Here is a 20,727-nt window from a genome sequence, read left to right on the forward strand (position 1 = left end):
TCCAGGGTGTCTCCCAGGTGACCGTGCCCTGTCTTGAGATGCCTGAGTGGAAGAAGCTGCTGGAAGCAATGTGACTGCTGTGCTGAATGATGCCTTCATCCCTCTGTTTGCAGAGCCATCCCCTGTCATTCCCTGCATTATTCATCCCTGTGCTCATCCCACGTGTCTGTTCTCTCCACCGCTCCCTTTGCCTGTTCCCACTTGGGAGTTTTTGCCCTGTTTGATGTCCAGAAGCGCCTCCCATGGTCAGTCACCCTCAGACCTCACAGTTTCCTGCTACCATTGACCCTGGCAGAGCCATAAACCTTCTTCCAAGGGAAGCTTAGGCCCCAGGGAGCTGGGCTCAGCTCTCTGCTTTGCTTTCAGCTCCCATTTGATCAGAGGCTTTAGTCTAAACTATCTGAGCTGTTCAGCATCATGTCTTGTGAGTGGCCTTTGCCATCACACCGATATTCCTGTGCCAGTGGTGCCTGGGAGTGTTGTCTAGCTGGAGCTGGGGATGAAAGGAGGTTGCAGTGAGGTGGGGGTTGGTCTCTTCTGCCACATCTCAAGTGAAAAGACGAGAGGAAATGGCCCTAAGTTGCACCAGGGGAGGTTCAGATTAGGTAATAGAAAAAACTTAGAGAGAGTGGTCAGACATTGGAATACGTTCCTTGAGGAGGCTGTGGAGTCATTGTAGAGACTGGAATTGTCATTGTAGAAATGACTGGATGTGTGTGTGTGCTGTTTTAAAGGTAAACCAGCAGGAGAAATGAACCCAACTCAAAAGAGATTATAAGTCAGAGTTACAATTTAATAACAATAATATGATAAATACTATTATACGGACAAACAATTGGTTTTAACCCACAAAACCCAGACATATAACCCAGCACCCTGGGACACAAACAGAATAGTGTTCGTTGGCCCCCGTGCTGAGCCCCACGTGGTCCCCCTGAGTCCAAAGTAAAAGGAGAGGAAAACCTGTTGGTGAGAGTGGTGGTCGCAGTCCGGTCGAGAGTGGTGGTTGCAGTCTGATCGAGGTTCTGGTCCTCCTCTGGATCCCACAAGTGAGCCCAGAAGTCCCAAGACACCAAGAGTATATATACTCAGGTTCCAGTGGGAATTCCCAGTACCTCCCCCAGGGCGGGGAGTTCCACAATGGGTGATTGTGAGTCGTGAGATATTTTTGGAATCCTTGGTGGCCCTTTAGCAGACATGACCCCTCAGGCTGTGTGTGGAGGTGCTGATGACTCCCCGGAGAGGAGTTATCACACCTGAGTCACTGGTGTGAGGATAGGAACATCCTCCTGTCTCACAGGCTTCTTAACACCCCGCTTATGGCCTGAGGGGTCAGGTGTGCTCTGGGCAGCTGCTGCAAATGGTCTATTGTTAACAGTTCCTGGGAAATGACATAGAGGGTGTAGAATACACAGTTTGGGTTACACCCACACAGTGATGAACTGGTCCTGGCTGCTCTAACTAGGACAGTGTGCTAGTTTAAAAGTAAACCGACGGAAGAAATTAAACCAACTTGAGACATTACAAGTCAGAGTTACAATTTACTAAAATAAATTACAATTAAATGCAGTGAAACAGGGAAAACCGTATCTTAAAACTGTATTTTAACCCACAAAGACAGATGTATAACCCTGCACCCTGGGACAGGAACAGAAGGGTGTTTGGTGTTCGTCCACCCCTGTGCTGAGCACCATGTGGTCCCCTGGGGGCAAAGTAAAAGGAAAGGAAACCTGTTGGTCCAGATGATGATTGCAGTCCTGTTGAAGTGATGATCATAGTTTTGTCAAGAGTGACAGTCACAGTCCTGTTGAAGTTCTGGTCCTCCTCTGGATCCAATGAGTGACACCAGAAGTCCCAAAACCCCAAGATTATATGTGCTCAGGTTCAGGTGGAAATGCCCAGTGCCTCCCCCAAGGCAGGGAGTTTTACAATGGGTGATTTATCTTTGTGAGTCCTGAGATATTTTTGGAATCTTTGATGGTCTGGGTGTTGCAGCTGCCTGTTATGCCAGTCCAAGGTGGCCCATTAGCAGAGATGACCCCTCAGGCTGGGTGTGAAGGTGTTAATGCCTTTCTGGAGGGAAGTTATCACAGCTGAGTCATTGGTGTGCAAACAAAAGAACACTCCCCTGCCTCTGCCTCGCAGAGTTTCTTTAACACCCAGCTTGTAGCCTGAGGTGTCAGGTGGGCCCTGAGCAGCTGCTGCAAACAGTCCATTTATTAACAGTCCATCAGAAATGACAGAGAGGGGGTAGAATACACAGTTTTGGTTATACCCACATAGTGATAAACTGGTCCCAGCCCCTGTAACTAGGACACTGTGGCACTGAGTGCTCTGGTCTAGTTGACAAGGTGGAGATCAGTCATAGACTGGACTTGATGATCTTGGAGGTCTCTTCCAGCCTAAATAATTCTGTGATTCTATGATTCTGTGATTTAGGCGTGATTATGGTAGTGCTGGGTTAACGGTAGGACTCGTTGATCTTGAGGGTCTCTTCCAACCTTCATGGTTCTGTGATTTTCCTTGGGTCTCTGGAGCTTGTGACCTTGTGAGATGTTCCCAGACAACTCTCACCTTGCAGACTGACAGGGAGGGTTTGGTTTCTATGGATAGAAACCCATCACTTCTGGCTTAAAACACCCCAAATCTTCAGGGCACGGGGCAGGTCAGACCTCCCTCCTCAGGACGGGAGCCTCCACACTCACTGTGTCCTTGTCCTGCTGCCCAGGTGACACTGGACTGTCCAGGAAATGAGGAGATCCCCAGGGTGGACAAGCTGGTGGAGAAGATCCTGCACTGCAGCTGCCAGGCGTGTGGGAAGGAGCCAAGCCACGAAGGAGCCCTGTTCAACGTCTACCTGAACGCTGAGGAGAATATGCCTGCCGAGGGTCCTGGCCCCCACCACTACACCCACCACCAGCAGGAGGTGGAGGAACCTCCTGCCTCCAGCCACCACCACCACGAGGAGGAGGGCGAGGAGTGACCCGGCCTGTGCGGACTGTCCTGGCAGGGGGGTGTGAGAGGGAGAGGGTTTGGGGAGGGGGGGTGGGGTGGAGTCTTTCCTGTCTAATTGCTGCCCTCACGCTTTGCTCCCCGACACCTCGGCGCTGGAAGAATGTTTCAAGGCACAGGCAGGGCTGGAGCTGCTGAGTGGGACACGAGGGCTCAGTCTTTTCTGATGCAAAACTACTTGCACATCATAGTAATAATATATTGAGAGGAGTGGGAGCGTGGATGGGGCAGTTTGGCTGAGAGCAGGAGCTGAGTGCGGCTCCCAGGGCTGTCCACAGGTTCCAAAACTGTGTGGAGCCCTTCTGGGGTTTTCTCTTCTAATGCCTCCTGCCTAGGGTGGAGGAAGAAGGGATGCAGCCTCTCCACAGTCCTACAGGAGATGCACATCCCTCCTGGGGTGGTGGGACCAGCAGCATCCCTTTTTCCTCCTCTCTCCCTCCCTGCCATGTAGGCTCAGCGTGGACACGCTGTTCCTCCTGGCACCTGCTGGATCTGGACTAATCTAACCCTAACACTTTGTATCGGGCAGCTCTTGGGGAGTGTTTTGCCCCAGGATGTGCCTCTGGGGCTGTGTGTGGGAGGCAACTGGGTACTGTGGTGGTGACAGCCCTTACCTTGCTGTCCCCAGGGCCACCACATGGCTCCTTGGGGATGAGGGACCTGGATCATGCCATGAGTGCTGAGGCTTCACATTTCATGGCTGCAGGGGAAAGCCAAGAGCCAGGGGGAGTTTGGGTAGGAGCCAGCCCTGTACCCCCTCTCCCTGCTGCACTTTTAATGGTGATGGAGGGAGAAGGGGGCCCAAGGGCCAGGATGTCCCTGTGCTGGCAGGGCTGGGGAGGCTCCGGGTGGGCCCTGTGCCCCTCCTGCTGCCCCTCTCTCTCTGTTGTATAATGCTGATTCTTTGGCGCTGTCCTGACAAGAGCTTCCAGAGCTTGTAATTGATGCCTCCCCCCCCTTTTGATGAGTTTTGTTTTGGTTTTGTTTTTTTTTCTTAAATAAATTAGTTCTGACTTCCACTGCTCAGTGCTCTGATGCCTGTCTGGTTTTTGGCAGTGCTGACACCAGGACACCAGCCAGGACAGACAGGAGGGGCCAGGCCAGGGCAGAACCGTGGCTCCTGCAGCTTTCTGCTGCATTCCATTTGGGAGGAGGAGGGAGAGCTGCTGAAAGGAAAACTGACCCCAAATCTTCAGCATGTGTTGTGCATGTGGGCACGGGGAACTGCACGTCAGCTGTGGCCCAGGCGTGGTGTCGCTGCAGCCAGGAGGTTTTCAGGCTGTCAGGTCCCACTTGTGTGGGAAGTGCGTGGGATCTGTGGGATCACACAACCTTCACCAGCTCTGTTGCCACTAGGTGACAGTCTTGATCCAGCGTGTTTCATCCAGATGTTCAGGGCCTGGGGGAGCTCTTCTGGAGCAGATGAAGGAGAACTTGGACATGGGCTGGACATCCCTCTGTGGGTGAGGAAGGGCTGGGTGCCTTGGCTGAAACCAGTGGGCTCTTTCCCAAAGGGGTTTGGATCAAGCATTCCCTGAGCACCCTCGCAAACCTCTGGTCCCACTGATGCCAGGCCAGTGTGGATGTGCCCTCAGAAACAATCAGTGATGCTCCCTGGTCTGAGTCTGACCTTGGGGAAGGTCTCATCATCTCCCAGAGGGGCCAGAGGCTGTGCTGTGCCAGCAGCCAGCTCTTATTGCCTCTCTTTGAGTGCCGCTCTTATTTCCTCCCTCCTTGAGTCCAGCTCTTCTTGCCCCTCTGGGGCAGGCTCTGGGGGCTCTGCACAGGTTTGGAAAGCAGCTCTCTGAACTTTGGGAAGTGGGAGAGGGTTTGCATTAAGGCGGCAAATGCTACAGTGACAGGCTAAACAGGAAGGACCTGGCAGGGCTGGAGGTGTCCTGTCTGTTAACATAATGTTTTCATGCTGTGAAGTGTCTTCCCAAGGAAGAACCAGGAAGAGGTGGAGAAACCCGTAGCGGTCACTGAGCACGATCATGTGGCCTTTTACTAGTGTACAGTGGAAACAGGCTGGATTTAGCAGGGGGCTGTTCCTGTAAACTCCGGGAGCTGCAGTCCAAGGTGTTTGAAATGGGATGTCTCCACCTCCTTTCAACACAAGCTGAGCTTCAGCAAAGGTAGGCAGTGATGGACTGTTGTGCAGATGAAAACACAAATCTTTTCAAGGTAGTTAGCCAGGCTCTGCCCAAAATCAAACTTAGGGACCATCCCAGTTAAAGGACGGAATGAGGCTGCTGCATTAATCCCTGGACTGCCTGGATGTCCTCACTGATGTCTCTCAGCATCCCAGTTTGACTCTCTCTGTCTCACCAGCCCTTTGTGTTTTGCCATGTTGACACTTGGGTGTCTGGTTTTGCTTTCCCTGCTAGTGGTACTGGAGAGCAGAGCCGGTGGAAGCCATGATCCCTGCAGATGTGTCTAGAAATGTAGCACAGGGAGAAAGCACAGACAGGCCAGGAGAGCCGCTGGCGTGGAGAAGCTTTTGCAGGGATAATGGTAGGATTTGGACCTCATTTCAAGGCAGGTTTTTAAAAACCCATTTTGCTTCAATGAGTTCAGATTCACTTCCCCAGCAAGCACATCCAAACCAGGAGCAGAAAACCTCCCACTTGAGGAGGAAACATTCCTGAAAGGTTAGGCACAGGTTGCCCTGAGAAGCTGTGGTTGCCCCATCCCTGGGAGTGTCCAAGACCAGGTTGGACAGGACTTGGAACAACCTGATATAGTGAAAGGTGTACCTGCCCATGGAATGGGATGGGGTTTAAGGTCCCTTCCAACCCAAACCATTCTGTGATTCCAATCCCCTTCTCAGAAGCAAAAGCTCTGGAGGCAAACTGAGATGCTCCTAAAGTTGCGGTGCAGCCAGGCTGAGAAGGAAGCCTGGACTTGCCCTCTGGCATCACTTCCTCACTGAGCACCAGCATGGATCCAGCTGGGATAAATCTGTCCTGCTGCCTTCACTTATCCTGCCTGGGGATGCTGCTGCAGGGTGGGCTGAGGGTGGGGGTTCTCTCTTCTCCCAGCAACAGATGGGCTGAGGAAGTGAGGGTTTCCTGGTGCAAATGCTTTTCCAAAGAAACCTCTTGCTGTGATCAGAGTGTTGCGTGCGCTGCTCTGCCCTGGGATCCCTGCCAGGACACAGGGATGCAGAGGTGGCTGGGGAGGTTTGGCTGGGAGCATCCAAGGAGAGCGTCCTGGGCAAGCAGAAGGAGGGCAGAGCTTTTCTTGATACCAGTGACAGCAACTGTTTCTCAGAGAGCACTTTGGCACGGGGTGTGTATGGGCTTTGTCTCTGTGCAGGGTGAACTCTGCCTTGCATCTCCCCCATCCTTTGCTCAGAGGTGGTTTCCAGTCCTGAAATGCTTGTTCAGCCACTGGGAAAAATATGACAAAGTTGTTGAAAAGGTGATTAGAAAAGTAGGACTTGCTAAAGAGACTGATTTCTGTCCTTGAGTGGGTGACAGGGCAGCACAGACAGCACTGGGGTGCAGTGGGATGGGGTGAGGGGGTGTGTGTGATGCACAGCTGGCACTCCCCACACATCTGCAGCACAACTTCCCAAAGGAAGCATGTTAAGGAAAGCTCTGGTGGTGTCTTGGGGAGGGCAGCAGCTGGCAGTGCCTGGCCCTGTGAGCACAGGGGTGGGTGCCAGGGGCCCAGCAGAGACACACATACGGCTCTGGTTTGTGCTGGAGCCAGTGCCCTCAGCTCTGGTCAACCCCCAACAGAAATCACAGATATTTGTTGGGAAAAACCCACCTTTGGGCAGCTGGGTAATTAAAAAATCCCAATCAATCCCTTCACAGCACCCCAAGGTGTTGGCTCTGATGTGTGGAGGTGGTAGCACAGGATGCTGATGGCACTTGGAGACTCAGGGGTGTTTCCTGATCTGGATCCACCAGCAGGACCCACTGGGTCCTCTCACATGTTGCCTTCCACTTGCCAAAGGGCAAGTTGCCGTGGATGCATGCAGGATTGTCCTTCAGACAAGGATCTGGGCTACCCAAGGTCAGCCCAAAAAACCCTGAAGCAGAGGGGCCAGCCCTCTGGCTGTCCCAGCACCAGTGCAGCCTTTCTCCTTGGCTCTGCCCCTCTGTTCCTGGCTGCAGATTGTGGGAATGTCATCCAGTTTTGTGATGCCTCTACTTGCTTCCTGAGGCCTCACGTGCAGGTTTTGTTGATTTTTTTTTTAATTTGGTTTTGCAAAATTTTGCTTTTTATTACCCAATGTGGAGGATGGAGCCTGACACTTGGGCTTGGCCACTGACCTGCTGGCCTAGCTGCCAGGTGAACATGGGGGCTCCAGTGCTGGCACAGATGGCAGGATGGCAGGAATGGCAGGGATGGCAGGGAGAGCAGAGAACAGGGCTGTTTCTTTAAGGCAAAAAAGAGAACTCTCGGGCTGGCACTTTGTGTAGTTTAGCCCAGATCCCTGTTTTAATTAGCGTTTCATTTCATCTCCTCCTCTCCCTCTCCAGCCCCACCTCCTTGGAATCAGCATTTCTGCATCCTTTCGTGTGCATTGCAGAGCAGCAGGTGGAAGTCTGGTTGGCACCTGCACACACTCACACACACTCACACACACTCACACACACCCCCTGCAGGCTGGACGCACCTCTGCCGCGGGAGAGAACCCTTCCCACACTCCGGATCTTCCTCCTGCCGAGCGAGCTGGGCTGGGAGCATCCCGGTCCTCGCCTCAAGCTGCTCTGCCTCCCCTCGCCGGCTCTGGCTGCAGCACCAGCAGCACCCCGGCACAGAGGACCTCGGGAGGCCCCGGAGAGAGAGCTCTGCAGGGAGCCAAGCCCAGCTGGGGGGGTAAGAGCTGAGCCTCGGGGGGCTGGAGCATCCCCAGTATCTGGGGCGTCCTGGAGTCCAGATCATCCCCAACATCCAGGGTATCCTGGGTACGGAGCATCCCTGGCATCTGGAGTATCCTGGGATCCAGAGCATCCCCAGCATCTGAAGTATCCTGAGTGCAGAGCATCTGGAGTATCCAGAGCATCCCAGGGGCTTATTATTCCCTGGTCCAGTGCATCCAGAGCATCAGAGAATCCATAACATCCTGTCATCCCTGGCATCTCGAGTATCCTGCCATCCAGCACATCCCCAGCATCCAGCAGCAGCATCCAGGGACATCCCAGAGCAGGGGCATTTGCAGGGACGAGGCACTGCCTGGCTGTGAGTAACGGGGAGGGAACCTTGCTTCTGCTGATCGGCTCCTGGGAATGTCACTCTGCCCTGAGTGCCAGTGAAGAAAGAGAGCAGGGGAAGAGAGGGCAGACGACGAGGAGGAGAGGGAGAGGAGGAGGAGGAAAGGAGAGGAGAGAGGAGGACAGACACAGAGCAGATAGGTGGTCATTCTTCCCCTGGATCCAGCTCTGGCGATGATCACGTAGCACAGGTCACGCCAGAGAAGGTCCCCCCAACCCCAAAGCTCCCATGGAGGGCGACCTGGGGGCCCCCAATTCCAGCATGCTGGGGGAGCACTCGCTGCTTGTGGGGAGCAGCTGGGTGGCTGCTTTCCTGTGCTTCATCATCCTGCTGACCACGGTGGGGAACTTCCTCCTCATCCTCCTCATCGTCACTCAGCGCTCCCTCCGCAACACCTCCAACTACTTCCTGGTGTCCCTGTTCATGTCGGACCTTATGGTGGGGCTGGTGGTGATGCCCCCAGCCATGCTCAACCAGCTCTATGGGCGCTGGGTGCTGCGGGGGGACTTCTGCTCCCTCTGGGCCTCCTTCGACGTCATGTGCTGCAGTGCCTCTATCCTCAACCTCTGCATCATCAGCCTGGACCGGTACCTGCTCATCATCTCCCCGCTCAAGTACAAGCTGCGCATGACCTCCTGCAGGGCCCTCTGGCTCATCCTGGCCACCTGGACCGTGGCTGCACTGGCCTCCTTCCTGCCCATCAAGATGGGATGGCATGAGCTGGAGTTCGAGGAGCTCTCCCTGAACGTCACCTCGTGGGGGGACGAAGACCAGTGCCAGCTGGTGGTCAGTTTACCGTACGCCCTGGTCGCCTCTTGCCTCACCTTCTTCCTCCCATCTGCTGCCATCTCCTTCACCTACTGCCGCATCCTCCTGGCTGCCCGCAAGCAGGCGGTGCAGGTGGCTTCCCTCACCTCCAACGTGGCCACCACCACCACTACTGATGACACCATGCCACAGGTAAGGTGTCCGCAGGGACCTTGTTTTTTGCAGACCTTGTTTTTTGCACAGTTTGGGTGCCTGGGGTGTTTCTGCCTTCTGGACAGCCTTAGAGCCAGAGCTGGCTTTGGCAACTAGACCACAGGGAGGGAGATTCTGGGCAACATCCACCTTGCTGACGCCCTCTGAAGTGCCCTGTGTCTGTCCCACCAATGGAGAGCTGCTCTGGAGCACACAAACAGCATGAGCAGAAGCCGAGAAATTATAAGATTCAGGCAAAAATGCTCAGCGATGCAAAATAAAGGCACTTTAGCCCCCCTCTTGGCTGGCATCATCCCTGAGGGTTTTAATCTTATATCTGATTTTCCACTTGTAAATCTTGGCTGTGGTGGGTGTGAGACATATGGGGGAGAAGGGTTTCAACTAATAGCAAATGCCAAATTCTGGAGAGCATCTTATTTTGAACAGAAGCTTCTATTTTTGTTACCTGGTTAACGGGAACTGCCAAACCCCTCCTTGTGCAATCACTGGTTTCATGTGTGGGTTTTATAACCAAAACGTGGCTGCACTTGTTTGTATTTCTTCAGCTCTAATTCCCTGTAATAGGCTTTATTGACCACATATCCTACAGGGAAAAGGCAAACTTAATTGTCTTTAAATACCTTGATTTAGTTTGTTCACTCTAAGAGCAGAGACAGGACTCTGCCCAGCTCTCCCACATGATGCACCAAACGGTCAAAAGGAAAAGGACAATCAAAGAATAAACAGACAATATCATAAAGTGTTTATTTTCTCCCTGGATATCAGGTTTTTGGAGTCCACAAACACACTCAGGGGATCAGGGGATGCTCAGGGGCTTTGTCATGTTGTGGAAAACCAGCATCCGCCACCTGTCTTTCAGCCAAGGCAAGTGGCCCAAAAGGTTTCTTGGAGCCCAAAATTTGCTGAAAACAAGGTGTCAGCCAGGGAACCCTCAAATTTCATCTTTTAACCAGATTTTTGCTCTCTTTTTGGGCAGGAAACTGAGTGGCAAAGGAGCATCGTTTGATTACAGTGGAGGGCTGAGATAATCAGTTCATTTTAGATTGCGGGGGGGATGGAGGCCTGAGTTATGGTGTTTGTAGGCTGAAATGTTTCACATCCTGCTTTTATAAATGTAGTTAGTTTGTTGCTGTAATCAGCAGCTGGAGCTGCCTCTTTAGGGCTTTGTCTTCACCAAAACATGAGCTGGGTTTTTCTATAAAGAACAGCCTAGTGAGAACCTCCTATTTTACAGTAAAAAAAATAAGGTAATGTTGAGGGTTTCTATTGTTTCCTCTCCCTAATTTGCAGTTCAGGGCCTGTGGTGCATGCCCTGCTCCTGTCTCTTGGAGAAGGGAATTAATGGCAGGGTTTTTTCAGGATTTGGAGCACCTAACCTCACTTTTCTTCAGCAGAGGCTGGCACTGGTGCTGGCAGCTCCAGTCTGGGGAGGCTCATCACCATTCCCTGTCTCCTGCTACAGATTCCCTGTGTCCCAAGCCAGCCTATGGCCGGCAGTGAGAGCAGGAGGTTCACCAACAAGCACAGCAAGAAGGCACTGAAGGCCAGTCTGACCCTGGGCATTCTCCTGGGCATGTTCTTCGTGGCCTGGCTCCCCTTCTTCATTACCAATGTGACGCAGGTAAGAACCTGTGGGGGTTTTGTGTTGGGTTTTCAAAAGCTTTTCACTCGAGATCCAGCTGGGTTCAATCTGAAGGTCTCGCTGGAACACCTCTGGGAGAAAAGACGCAACTTCCCCAGCGAGCAACAGCAAGGAAAAAACCCTTCAAAAGGGATTTGGAGGTTTCCTTTGAAAGGGGAATGTTGGTGTGCCTGGGAAACTGCTCTGGATAGGGGCTGAGGTGGGAGACACTGCTAATCCCTGCTGTGCCCCCCCAGGCTGTCTGTGGCTGTGTCCCAGCCGGATTCTTCGACGTGCTCACCTGGCTGGGATACTGCAACAGCACCATGAACCCCATCATCTACCCGCTCTTCATGAGGGACTTCAAGAGAGCCATGGGCAAATTCCTGCCCTGCTGCCGGCGCTCGGGGGAGCCCCGGCCCAGCGCCATATCCTTCTCCATGAGGAACTCCAACAGCGGAGCCCGTGCCGCCACGTCCCTCAAGAACATCCTCACCTTGCAGGCTGAGACTGACTCAGTTGACTCTGGGGCGCTGGGGAATGATCCCAACCTGCTGCCAGCCCCCCTGACCTCCCACGCCCCCTCTATCAGCCTGTGGGACGCAGAGCCCCCGGACGCGGAGCCGCAGGTTGGGCAGCTCGGCACCCCCGTGGCCTGAGTGGGGTCACAGAGCTCCATGTGCTGGGAAGGATCCCTCAGCCCCACACAAACAGCCCACGTGCTGCTGCTCCAATTCCCTCTTCCAGTGCATCGTGCAGCTTTTGGAGGGGCACTGCTGTGGGTAGGTTCAGCCACGTGTCACTGCCTTGTTTCTCTCTCTTCCATCCCTCCTTTGCTCACTGGCACCAGTCCCTCACCCTTCTTCTGGCCTTTGGACAACACTCTCAGGCACGTGATGGGATTCTTGGGGTATCCCAAGGGGGCCAGGATTCGATGATCCTTGTGGGTCCCTTCCAACTCAGCATATTTTGTGATTCTGTGATTCTAAGATTCTTTCCATCTCTGGTTAGTTTGAACCTTGGATTCCAGATCATCTGTCCCCCTAAACTTAAACCAAGGCTTGGTTTTCAGTTTTCACACATGGATCACCTCCGTTTCACCTACTGCACTGATAGGAGTGATGGAAACACATCCCATGACTCATGGATAAGAGGTTTGGAGCTGCTTCAGCCCATGGAACATCACGTCTTCTTGGAGCTGCATTTCCTCTCCTGACTTGGAGCATGTCTGTCTTGGTTTCCTGTTAAGCAGTGAGTTACAGCCCAGTGAAACCATCGTGTTTAATCATGGAGAGCTGCACTATGGGGGTTCAACAGGGTGCAGAATGTCCAACACTGATTTTTGGATGTTCTGTGGGGGTGTGGGGATGCGACTCGTCATGGCTTTGTGGGTTGTGTGACAGTAGTAATGGGATCAGTGCCTCTTACAGCTCCATCCTACAGCTTCCCATTCTTGGCACAGGACCACCACACTTCTCTCTGACAATCCGTTGATTTTTAGATGATGCAATTAGAAAATACACTCACTCTCCCCCCCTTTCAAATAGGAATCTAAAGAAATACTGTCTTTTAAATGACAATTCCAGGCCGCCTCCACCCAGCCCACCCCCACCATAGCCATAAGCAGAGAGAACAGTGAGTAATGTGGCAAGTGGGCTCTTAAAATAATCAATAAAACAAATGATTTTAGTAAATTCTTCCTCAAGTGCCTTTGGGCTGCAGAGCTGGGCTGACAGTTGGCTGCTGTGCCCTCCCTGAACCCCTCCCCTCCAAGCCTTCTGCCTAATTCTGAGCTCCCATTAATGGGTTTGACTGTGCTCCTGGAACTCACCAGTATCCAAACAGACACAGAGCATCCCCTGGATATGGAATGCTGGAAGAAACAGCCACGCTCCAAGCAAATCTCACTAGTTTTCTTTCCACGTTGTCCATGGATGTTCCAGAACTAAACAAGAGTTTTTATGACCAACTTGACATTTACTTGGTACTTTGTACCCCCTGGGAGCCAGCACTGGCCCAGCAGTCAGGGATGAGTGACTGGGACACACTGAGGGTTCATCAGGTTCAAACCTCAAACTGTTCAATACATTTTCCCCTGGATGGGGGGACAGAGAGCCTGGGGCTGGTGTCAAGCATAGAGATCAATATGTGCATCTTCCCACAAAACAGCTTTATATAAAGCCACACTTTGACTACAACTCCTGTTAAAAAGGAGCAGGAAAATGCACGATGGAGTCTGGAAATCTGTTAGGTACTAAATTAGCCTTGGGAGATGGACAGAGAGAGAGAGAGAGATATCTTCAAGGCAAATGTTCAAAAGCAATAGTTCATTACTGTCTCATCAAGACTGTAATAATTAGGTCTTTGCTTGTGGACAAAGCCTTGGATGAGTGGAGAAATCCCATTCTTTCCCTGCAGCCAGCAGCATCAACACTGACCGGGCAAACAGCCCCAGCACGCGGGACCCTGTGGCCTGTCTCAAGAGATGTCTCCCATCACTGCTCCAGAAAGGAGCTGAGAAGGTCTGAGCCCCCCTGGATGTTGGATTTGGGGAGAGGAAACACCAGGCACTGAACCCAAACCGTTGTGCTTTGCTGTGTTACGGCATCATCCACAAAACCAGCCATGTCTTTGACTCCGTGAGAAATAATCTGCAGGTAAGGTTTGCAGGGAACCTGGGGAAGGAAGGAGAGGGGGTGCTGGATCAGGGAGGCAGGAGGAAGACCCTCCGTGAACCGAAATTGGAAGGTGCAATTGCACTCCTTCCCCTTCTGAGTCAATGAGACCTCCCAGATCAGGGGTGGGAGGTGTTTGTACCATCACTCTTGTGGCAAAGTAGAAAACCCCAGAGGTGTTCTCAGAGCAGAGGCATCCACTTGTCACGCTCCTGCCAGATGCATTTTCCTGGGCTTAGCAGAAAAACAGGACAGAAAATGAGCTTTTATGGAAGATGTGGATCAGTCCCACACGAATTGGGAGCTCTGCTAGCAGGGGATGTAAAGCTGTGTCTTTTCCTCTGCTCTGAGACTGGGGAGAAGAGAGTGGAACCAATTCACTTTTATGGAAGGAGGTAGAAATGAAACAGATTCATGTTTATCCTATGCCAAGTATGGGTTTTATTTTAAGCCAATTAAAAATAAAGGGGGCTTTTAAGGCTGGAGATGTGTGTGTGACTCAAAAGGAAAGTGTCAGTGGGTTGCTGGGCTTGGAGAGCCTGGAAGTTTCATAAGCCATCAGTTTTCCCGCTGCTGTCACCCAGGGTCCCAAATGTGTTTCTAACAGGAACGGGCCCTCCAACACTCATTGCCATCAACCTGGAGACAGGAAAACAGTCTTGGAGATTGGAAAGTGCCCTGGCAGCCCGAGCCTTTCTCCTCCCCAGCCAGCATAGCTGAAGTGTGGACACTGATCTGCCCGAAGTGGGGCAGGCAGAGCCCTCAACACACCTGAAATCCACAAACCAAACCAATCTCCAGTGGAAAAACGCTTTTAATTTCCTAGTGATGAGCCCCCCTCTGTGATATGATTAAAATCCCCTCAGAGCCATTTGCTTTTCAGTTATAGGGACGCAGTGCTGAGGGGGAACAGCTGCTTCCTGAAAGGATTTGGACGGGGATCTGTCCCGGATTCCTGAGGAGCAGTGCAGATACAGGCAGGAACCACCCCTCTTTCGTCCGTGGGAGCCGCCGTTGGCAGCTGCTCTGAATGCTTTGATCTAGTGCCAAACCAGTGCCACCCTCCAGGCTCACTTGAGGAGCTGGAAACTGCAGCTCCAGCTCCGCCGGCTCTATTCCTGGGGAATCCCAGTGTCACAGCTGGTGCTGTGACAGCGGTTTTAGCGCTGGCTAAGCAGCTCTGCTCTAATTTGCTCCTTCTTCAGCTGCCTGGTCCTTGCTGTCCCTGCTGTGGGAGGAGTTCAGGCAGGGCAGAGAGGGTTCTCCCAGGAGAGAGCTGGAGGAATCCTGTCGGTGAGCACAGCTGGCTGGGAGAGCCTCACCCCCAGCCTCATCCTCCTCTTTCCTGGTGTTTTCCTCTGCCCGAGCCTTGCTGCCTGCTTCCCGCAGAGATTTCTTGGCTAGAGGGGGGAAAAGACTGCCACTGCCCTTCTCTACTGGCTGGTATTCCTTGGTTTTAATGCCCACAGCTTTTAGGATCGTGTCCATCTGCTTCATGTAGTCCAGGTGGCCGTTTACCTGCAAGGAACAAGAATCCTGTGAGTGGGGAACCCGTGGGGACCCAGCTCAGCCAATCCTTCATCCCAACAGCCACCCCTGCCATGAAACTTGGGTTTGGCTCTGAGGAGGAAAGAATGAGGCTGGAAAATCAAAGAATCACGGAATCATTAAGGTTGGAAAAGATATTTATGATCATCAAGTCCAGCACTGCCAAGGCCACCACTAAACTACATCCCCAAGTGCCACATCCACACGGTTTTTGAACACTTCCAGGGTTGGTGATTCCACCATTGGATAAATGCAGTTGTGTATGGAACTGCCTGAACTGGCAGCAGCCTTTGGGGCACACGCTGCTGCTGGATTATTTTTCTTCTGAGACGTTTAAAAGCCTGGACCTGGCTGAGTTACAACCCCCAAATCCTGTGTGCCACGAGGGTAAGAGGAGCAGCTCTGCCACAGGGAGAGACGCCCAGGTAGGAGATGATTTCTCTTAGTTCAGCTCCCTGTTCTGTGCTAAATGACATTCCTCCAGGTGCCTCAGCTCCCTTGTAAAAGCCAAGATTATCTTATTTAAATTAAGATACAGTCATTAAACCTCACACAGCTACCAAGTGCATTAAGGTTCTTGGCTGGAGGCTGCACCGATCCATCCCACACAATATAAAACCAGGAGCCCAAGAGTTATGGGTCCATAAACCAATTAAAAGTCAACAGCATGTGCAAAAACCCAGATGTTTTTATTGTAAGATGAATTCCACGATAAGATAAAGCCTTCTGAGATGAATGTTGGAATGTATCCTTCCAGTCAGGGAGCAAGAGAACAGAAAACCTCCTCCGAAGGTGACTGTTGTTTATACTAAAGGCCACATGGTTGGAGAGGAAGAAATTCCTTCCCCATTCCAGGTGTCCTGCACAAACCAAGCACTTGATGCACCGACAGCATCCTGAGATACTGCAGCATCTTTGGTAAATTCAATTTCCAGCAGTTTAAACCTCCCTGACCCAGCCAGAGAGCTGGCTCAGCCTCTTATTTACCCAAACCTTGCTAGTAATTAGGGAATTTCCACATCAAGGAATATGCAACACCCCGGTCCCAGGTTTCGTGCTTCCCAGCCAGGTAGATGAGTGCCCCAGAAAGGGATGATGATGGTAAGAGCTCTTCACAGAGCTCTGCAAAGACACCAGCCATGGACCCTCTGCTCAGCTTCTGCCTGGTTCCAGAGCAATCCTTCAGCTGCCCCATCCCTGGAAGTGTCCATGGCCAGGTTGGATGGGGCTTGGAGCAACCTGGGCTAGTGGAAGGCATCCCTAACCATGGCAGGGGGTTTGAACTGGTGCCTTCCAACACAAACCGTTCTGGGATTCTGGGATTCATCGCTGTGCCAGCACCAGGGTTCCCAGCACAGCTCTCCCAAAACTAAAGCCAATCTTTCCTCCCAAAAATCCAAACCTCCAAGGAGTTTGCATGAAGTGGCTTTGGAGGGGGAAACATTTGGCTGCACTTAGGGCTTGGAGCAAACTGAAGGATTTAATCTGCACATCAGACATACAATATGTGACTTGAATCCCTCCAGATGGCTCAACATGCTCTGTGTGTTTGGAACTGATTAGTTAACTAAAATAACCATGGAAGGACTGAGGAACTGGCTGTGGGCTGTGGACATTGTCCTCTGGAAAAATACAAATCTTTTGCTGCTCAGTCAGGGTGGTTGGTGCCGAAGGAGCAAGGTGGGGATAGACAGGAAGGAGCTGGACTTGCTGGGAGTTGGGGCTGAAGGCCTTTGGTTTATTGCATTCAGAACCTCTCCTGTCACCACCATCTGCCTGCCCTGGTCAGTGCTTGGGGATTTCTCATCCTGGTGTTACTGAGCCATTAGTCAGAGGGAACAAATTTCCTCTGCCACCTTAAGGACTAGATTTTCGTATCTCCTCAGTATCCATCCAGCAGCTTCCACTAAAACAACAGGGAATTCCTCTTCCTTGAGCACCATGATCACTGAGGGATGCAGGGTATGAGCCATTCTGAAGAGCTCATGCAGCTAAAAGAGAAGCTGAGACCTCCTGAAAATCCATCCCTTCCTGCAGCTCTGCTAAACCTCTAATCTCTAAATCTCTTCCAAGGAAATGCACTCCTGTCTCCAGGACAGCCCAGGAAAGGATTCCCTAAAGCTGGACCAGCACAAGCCCTGAGAAGTGTAAGAGGAGGGAGGACTCTGCTGCAGTGTGACACTGAGCACTGAGCCATCAGCAAAAGAACAGCAAACAAACTGCCTTGCCACTTGCCATCCTGGTGGGAAAATCCAGCAATTCCAGATCTCCAAAGCCTGTTTCCATCTGCTATCAAAGGATGAATTCCTCCACTGGGTAGGCTGTGCAGGAGATGGGAGGGGAACATCTACAACATAGTCAGTAAAAACTTTAAAGGGAAACAAAGAGGTTGTTTGAGTATTTATCAGAACAAAGTCCAGGAGGAATTTCAGAATGAATGGAAGAGTGTGCTCAGCACCAGAGCAAATAGATTTCTGCTTGTTTTAAGGAAATGAAAGCAGTGGGGTGGGTTTATTGGTGTGTTTAGGTGACTTTTCCCTGCTCTATCTGACTTTATGGTTGCTATGACTCATTGGAAAACATGAGCCAGCTGCCTCTGGCACTGCTGCTGCTGGGAGATCTCTGGAGGACAACTGATGACTTTGCTCAGGGGGATCCACCAGCCAGCAGAAAGGAGCCATCAGTTCAGCGTGTTTGGAAAGGTTTTCAAGTTCAAATCCACCTAAAAGTGTCAAAAAGTCACTGAGCACAATCAGCTGCGACTGTTAAATTCACAGAGAAGTGGTTTTGTTGTGTACAGAGGAGGAATCCCAGAGTTTCTCTCTGGTTTGAGCTATAGGAACACAATGTGTGCTGGAGCCTGGCAAGGGGAGGGCAGAGAAAGGGCCGGGAGAAAGGAGACATTCTATATGGTCCTGGCTCTGCCATGGCCTCACGTGGGCACAGGCACAGCTCCTGCTCCATCACAACACTGACATCACTCCATATGGCAGAGATAAGACTTCACTGCTCCCTCCAGAGCCAAGTATCCTGAGGTCGTGCCCAGAGTCCTTCAATAAAAGCTCCACCACCCATCCTGAGCAGCAACACAAGGAGTACATTTGGCTCCAAATCCCTGTTTGCTCTGCAGGGCTGTGGAACTGCCCGAGCTGAGCTCAGTGTCCCTCAGCCTCTCTGCTCCCTGTGCCTTCCTCCTGCTGCCCGTCACCAACACCCTATGGATTCACAGGGAATCACTGAGGAGGCAGGCAGTGTGGTGGAGGAGGCACAGGTCACTCATACCCTTGAGAATTTCACCCCTTGGATTTGTTTTGAGCCCATCACATACAAAGAGCAACTTCATCATGCAGGAAAAGATTCCATCAAGTTAAAACATCTCTGCAGAGTTGTTATTACAGCAGGAGCAGTAACGACCTTGGAGGGCATCCTTAGGGATTCCCTGTTAGCAAATACTGTCTGTTTTCACAGCAAATGGTATTTTGGGGGTGGTGAAAGAGTTCCTGGAGTGAGCTGCAGGTTCTGGAGCTCAACTGATAATCACAGCTCACCTTTCAGCAGCCCTTTCCTCCTCTGGGTGTCAGACACTGTGTGTACACACAGAATGGAATCAAACTGCAGAGCCAGCTCAGCAACTTGGGTTATTGTTTACTCTCCCTTTCCCAAAGCTACAGTGAATATGTTGTCCCAGAAGAGCACTGGAGTCCAACCCTACCTCTGAACTGAACTGCCAGACAGTTTTGGGGAGTTACTGGTACAGAAGGGAAGAAGTTCAAATGCCACTGGTGCTTTCCAAAAACTCCTCAGTTCTGGATGCTGCCTCCAAACCCACGCAGAGCATGGTCCAGATGGTGGCACAGGCTGATGGGTTGCAGGGCTCCCAAATTGTGCCACATTATCACTCAAAATCCAGTCACCCCGGCCAAGCTGGCAGGCTCCTCCGGCCACAGATATTCCCACATGTTAGCCTAAGCCTTAGTTCAGAAGCTGGGCACATCCTGCATGACAGAAGGCATTTACAGAATCCCAGAGTCCTACAATAGTTTGGGTTGGAAGAGACCAGATCGTTCCACCCCTGCCATGGGCAGAGACACCTTCCACTAGCCCAGGTTGCTTCAAGCCCCGTCCAAACTGGCCTTGAACACTTCCAGGGATGGGGCAGCCACAGCTTCTCTGGGCAACCTGTGCCAGGGCCTCACCACCCTCACAGGGAAGAATTTCTCCACAATCTCCAATCCAACCCTGCCTTCTGGCAGTGGGAAGCCATTCCTCCTTGTCCTGTCACTCCAGGCCCTTGTACCAATCCCTCTCCAGCTCTCTTGGAGCTCCTTTAGGCACTGGAAGGGCTCTAAGGTCACCCTGAAGCTTTCTCTTCTCCAAGATGAACAACCCCAATTCTCAGCCTGGAAGAAAATGTCCTGGCTGTTTTCCACAGTTTTCCCACAGCTTATGGCAAAACTCTAATGCTGCCTGGGCAGGGGAATGTGGCTGGATCTCCCAAAAGCCAAAGGCAGAGCAGATTCCCACAGCAGGAACCAGAGAACATTCAATGAACTTTGACACAGGCTGTGGCTGAATGAAAGCCTTTGGGATTTATCAGCCACAAAGCAAAACCAAATTGCAAGTTATTAATGGCTTTGATTGCCCTTTTTTTGGAAAAGCTTTTTCAGTTTCTTCCTCTGTTCTAACACAGTGGCAATACCAGAACCCTCTGCTTGTGTCCCAAAGGGAAAAATGTATTTAATATGTATTTAATCTGGGATTCTCGGAGCTCTCAAATCAAGAAGAAGCACAGAAAATGAAGCCACCGATGACTCTAGGGTTGTAGAAACCATCCCTGTGACCCCACAGACCAACAGACAAATAGACTAATTTCCATAAAGCCCTGGATTTCCCCCCAGTGTGAGAGAGGCTCTCCCAGCTCCCCCAGGTTGCTGCTTGAAGCTGAGTTCTGCTCCAAGCTCCTGCTCCTCTGATCCTGTTTTTGCCTGTCACCATGGGAGGTGGCACTGCTCATTTGGAACAAGTGAAAAAAAGAGAAGGAATGAGACCTTGGCAACCTTTTGCCTTTTGAACTCCCCAGGGTTCTTAATTAATCCGTATTTTGTAATGACAATTAATTCTTTGCTGCAAGTCTTGGGAATACAGTGGGAAAAAACACAGGTTAACGTGTTTGGGGGAAAAGTCTGACTCACAGAAGTGCCAAAGCAGTTGTATTCCACAAAATTCATCTGCTTATGGTATTGATGTACCTGCCTGGCTGAGGGCCAGAATGCCTTGAATCTGTTTGTCCTCCCTCATAACAGGAATACTGGTCCCTCTCCGGAGAACTGAAAAGAGGGTGGAGCTAGGTGAGGGTAACAAGTCACAGGATGAGTGGAAACAGCCTCAAGCTATGCCAGGGGAGGTTTAGGTTGGATATTAGGAAAAATTTCTTCATGGACAGGGTGGTCAGACAATGGAATAGGCTGCCCAGGGTGGTGGTGGAGTCCCCATCCCCGGAGGGAGTTAAAAGCCATGTGGATGTGGCACTTGGAGACATGGGTTAGTGGTGGCTTTGGCAGTGCTGGCAGACTGTGATCCATCCCTGCTCTCCACTAGATTTCCAACCACCATATTCCCACTGTCCCTAAATTTGCAAGTTAATCCCTGTTTTCTGAT

The 20,727-nt window shown here is 51.6% G+C and overlaps 3 protein-coding genes across 10 annotated transcripts in view; 2 read left to right on the plus strand and 1 right to left on the minus strand.

Moving 5' to 3' along the window:
* Positions 1 to 4,038, plus strand: part of NBL1 (NBL1, DAN family BMP antagonist) — a 14,466-nt gene extending 10,428 nt beyond the window's left edge. The window contains exon 4 of the mRNA XM_064678919.1: positions 2,729 to 4,038. Coding sequence (XP_064534989.1) covers positions 2,729 to 2,983 — 255 coding nt within the window. The 3' untranslated portion in view covers positions 2,984 to 4,038. The remainder of the gene's footprint in view (positions 1 to 2,728) is intronic.
* The window catches only part of TMCO4 (transmembrane and coiled-coil domains 4), a 47,934-nt gene continuing 27,979 nt past the window's right edge, over positions 773 to 20,727 (minus strand). For all 5 annotated transcript variants that reach the window (XM_064678905.1, XM_064678907.1, XM_064678904.1 and 2 more), the window contains one exon: positions 773 to 15,039. In XM_064678905.1, coding sequence (XP_064534975.1) covers positions 14,707 to 15,039 — 333 coding nt within the window. In that variant the 3' untranslated portion in view covers positions 773 to 14,706. The remainder of the gene's footprint in view (positions 15,040 to 20,727) is intronic.
* HTR6 (5-hydroxytryptamine receptor 6) overlaps positions 8,473 to 20,727 on the plus strand; it is a 20,418-nt gene continuing 8,163 nt past the window's right edge. Inside the window, exons 1-4 of one of the 4 annotated variants that reach the window (XR_010435820.1) lie at positions 8,473 to 9,204; positions 10,688 to 10,846; positions 13,265 to 13,503; positions 17,143 to 17,454. Coding sequence is in view for 3 of the 4 variants with exons in the window: in XM_064678912.1 (XP_064534982.1) it covers positions 8,473 to 9,204; positions 10,688 to 10,846; positions 11,104 to 11,505 (1,293 nt within the window). In the remaining variant the exon portion in view is untranslated. Of the gene's footprint in view, positions 9,205 to 10,687; positions 10,847 to 11,103; positions 17,455 to 20,727 lie in introns of those variants that run through there. The other 3 variants (XM_064678912.1, XM_064678913.1, XM_064678914.1) reach the window with 3 other exon arrangements.

Source organism: Pseudopipra pipra, chromosome 22, assembly GCF_036250125.1.
Source record: "Pseudopipra pipra isolate bDixPip1 chromosome 22, bDixPip1.hap1, whole genome shotgun sequence".
Lineage (NCBI taxonomy): Eukaryota > Metazoa > Chordata > Aves > Passeriformes > Pipridae > Pseudopipra > Pseudopipra pipra.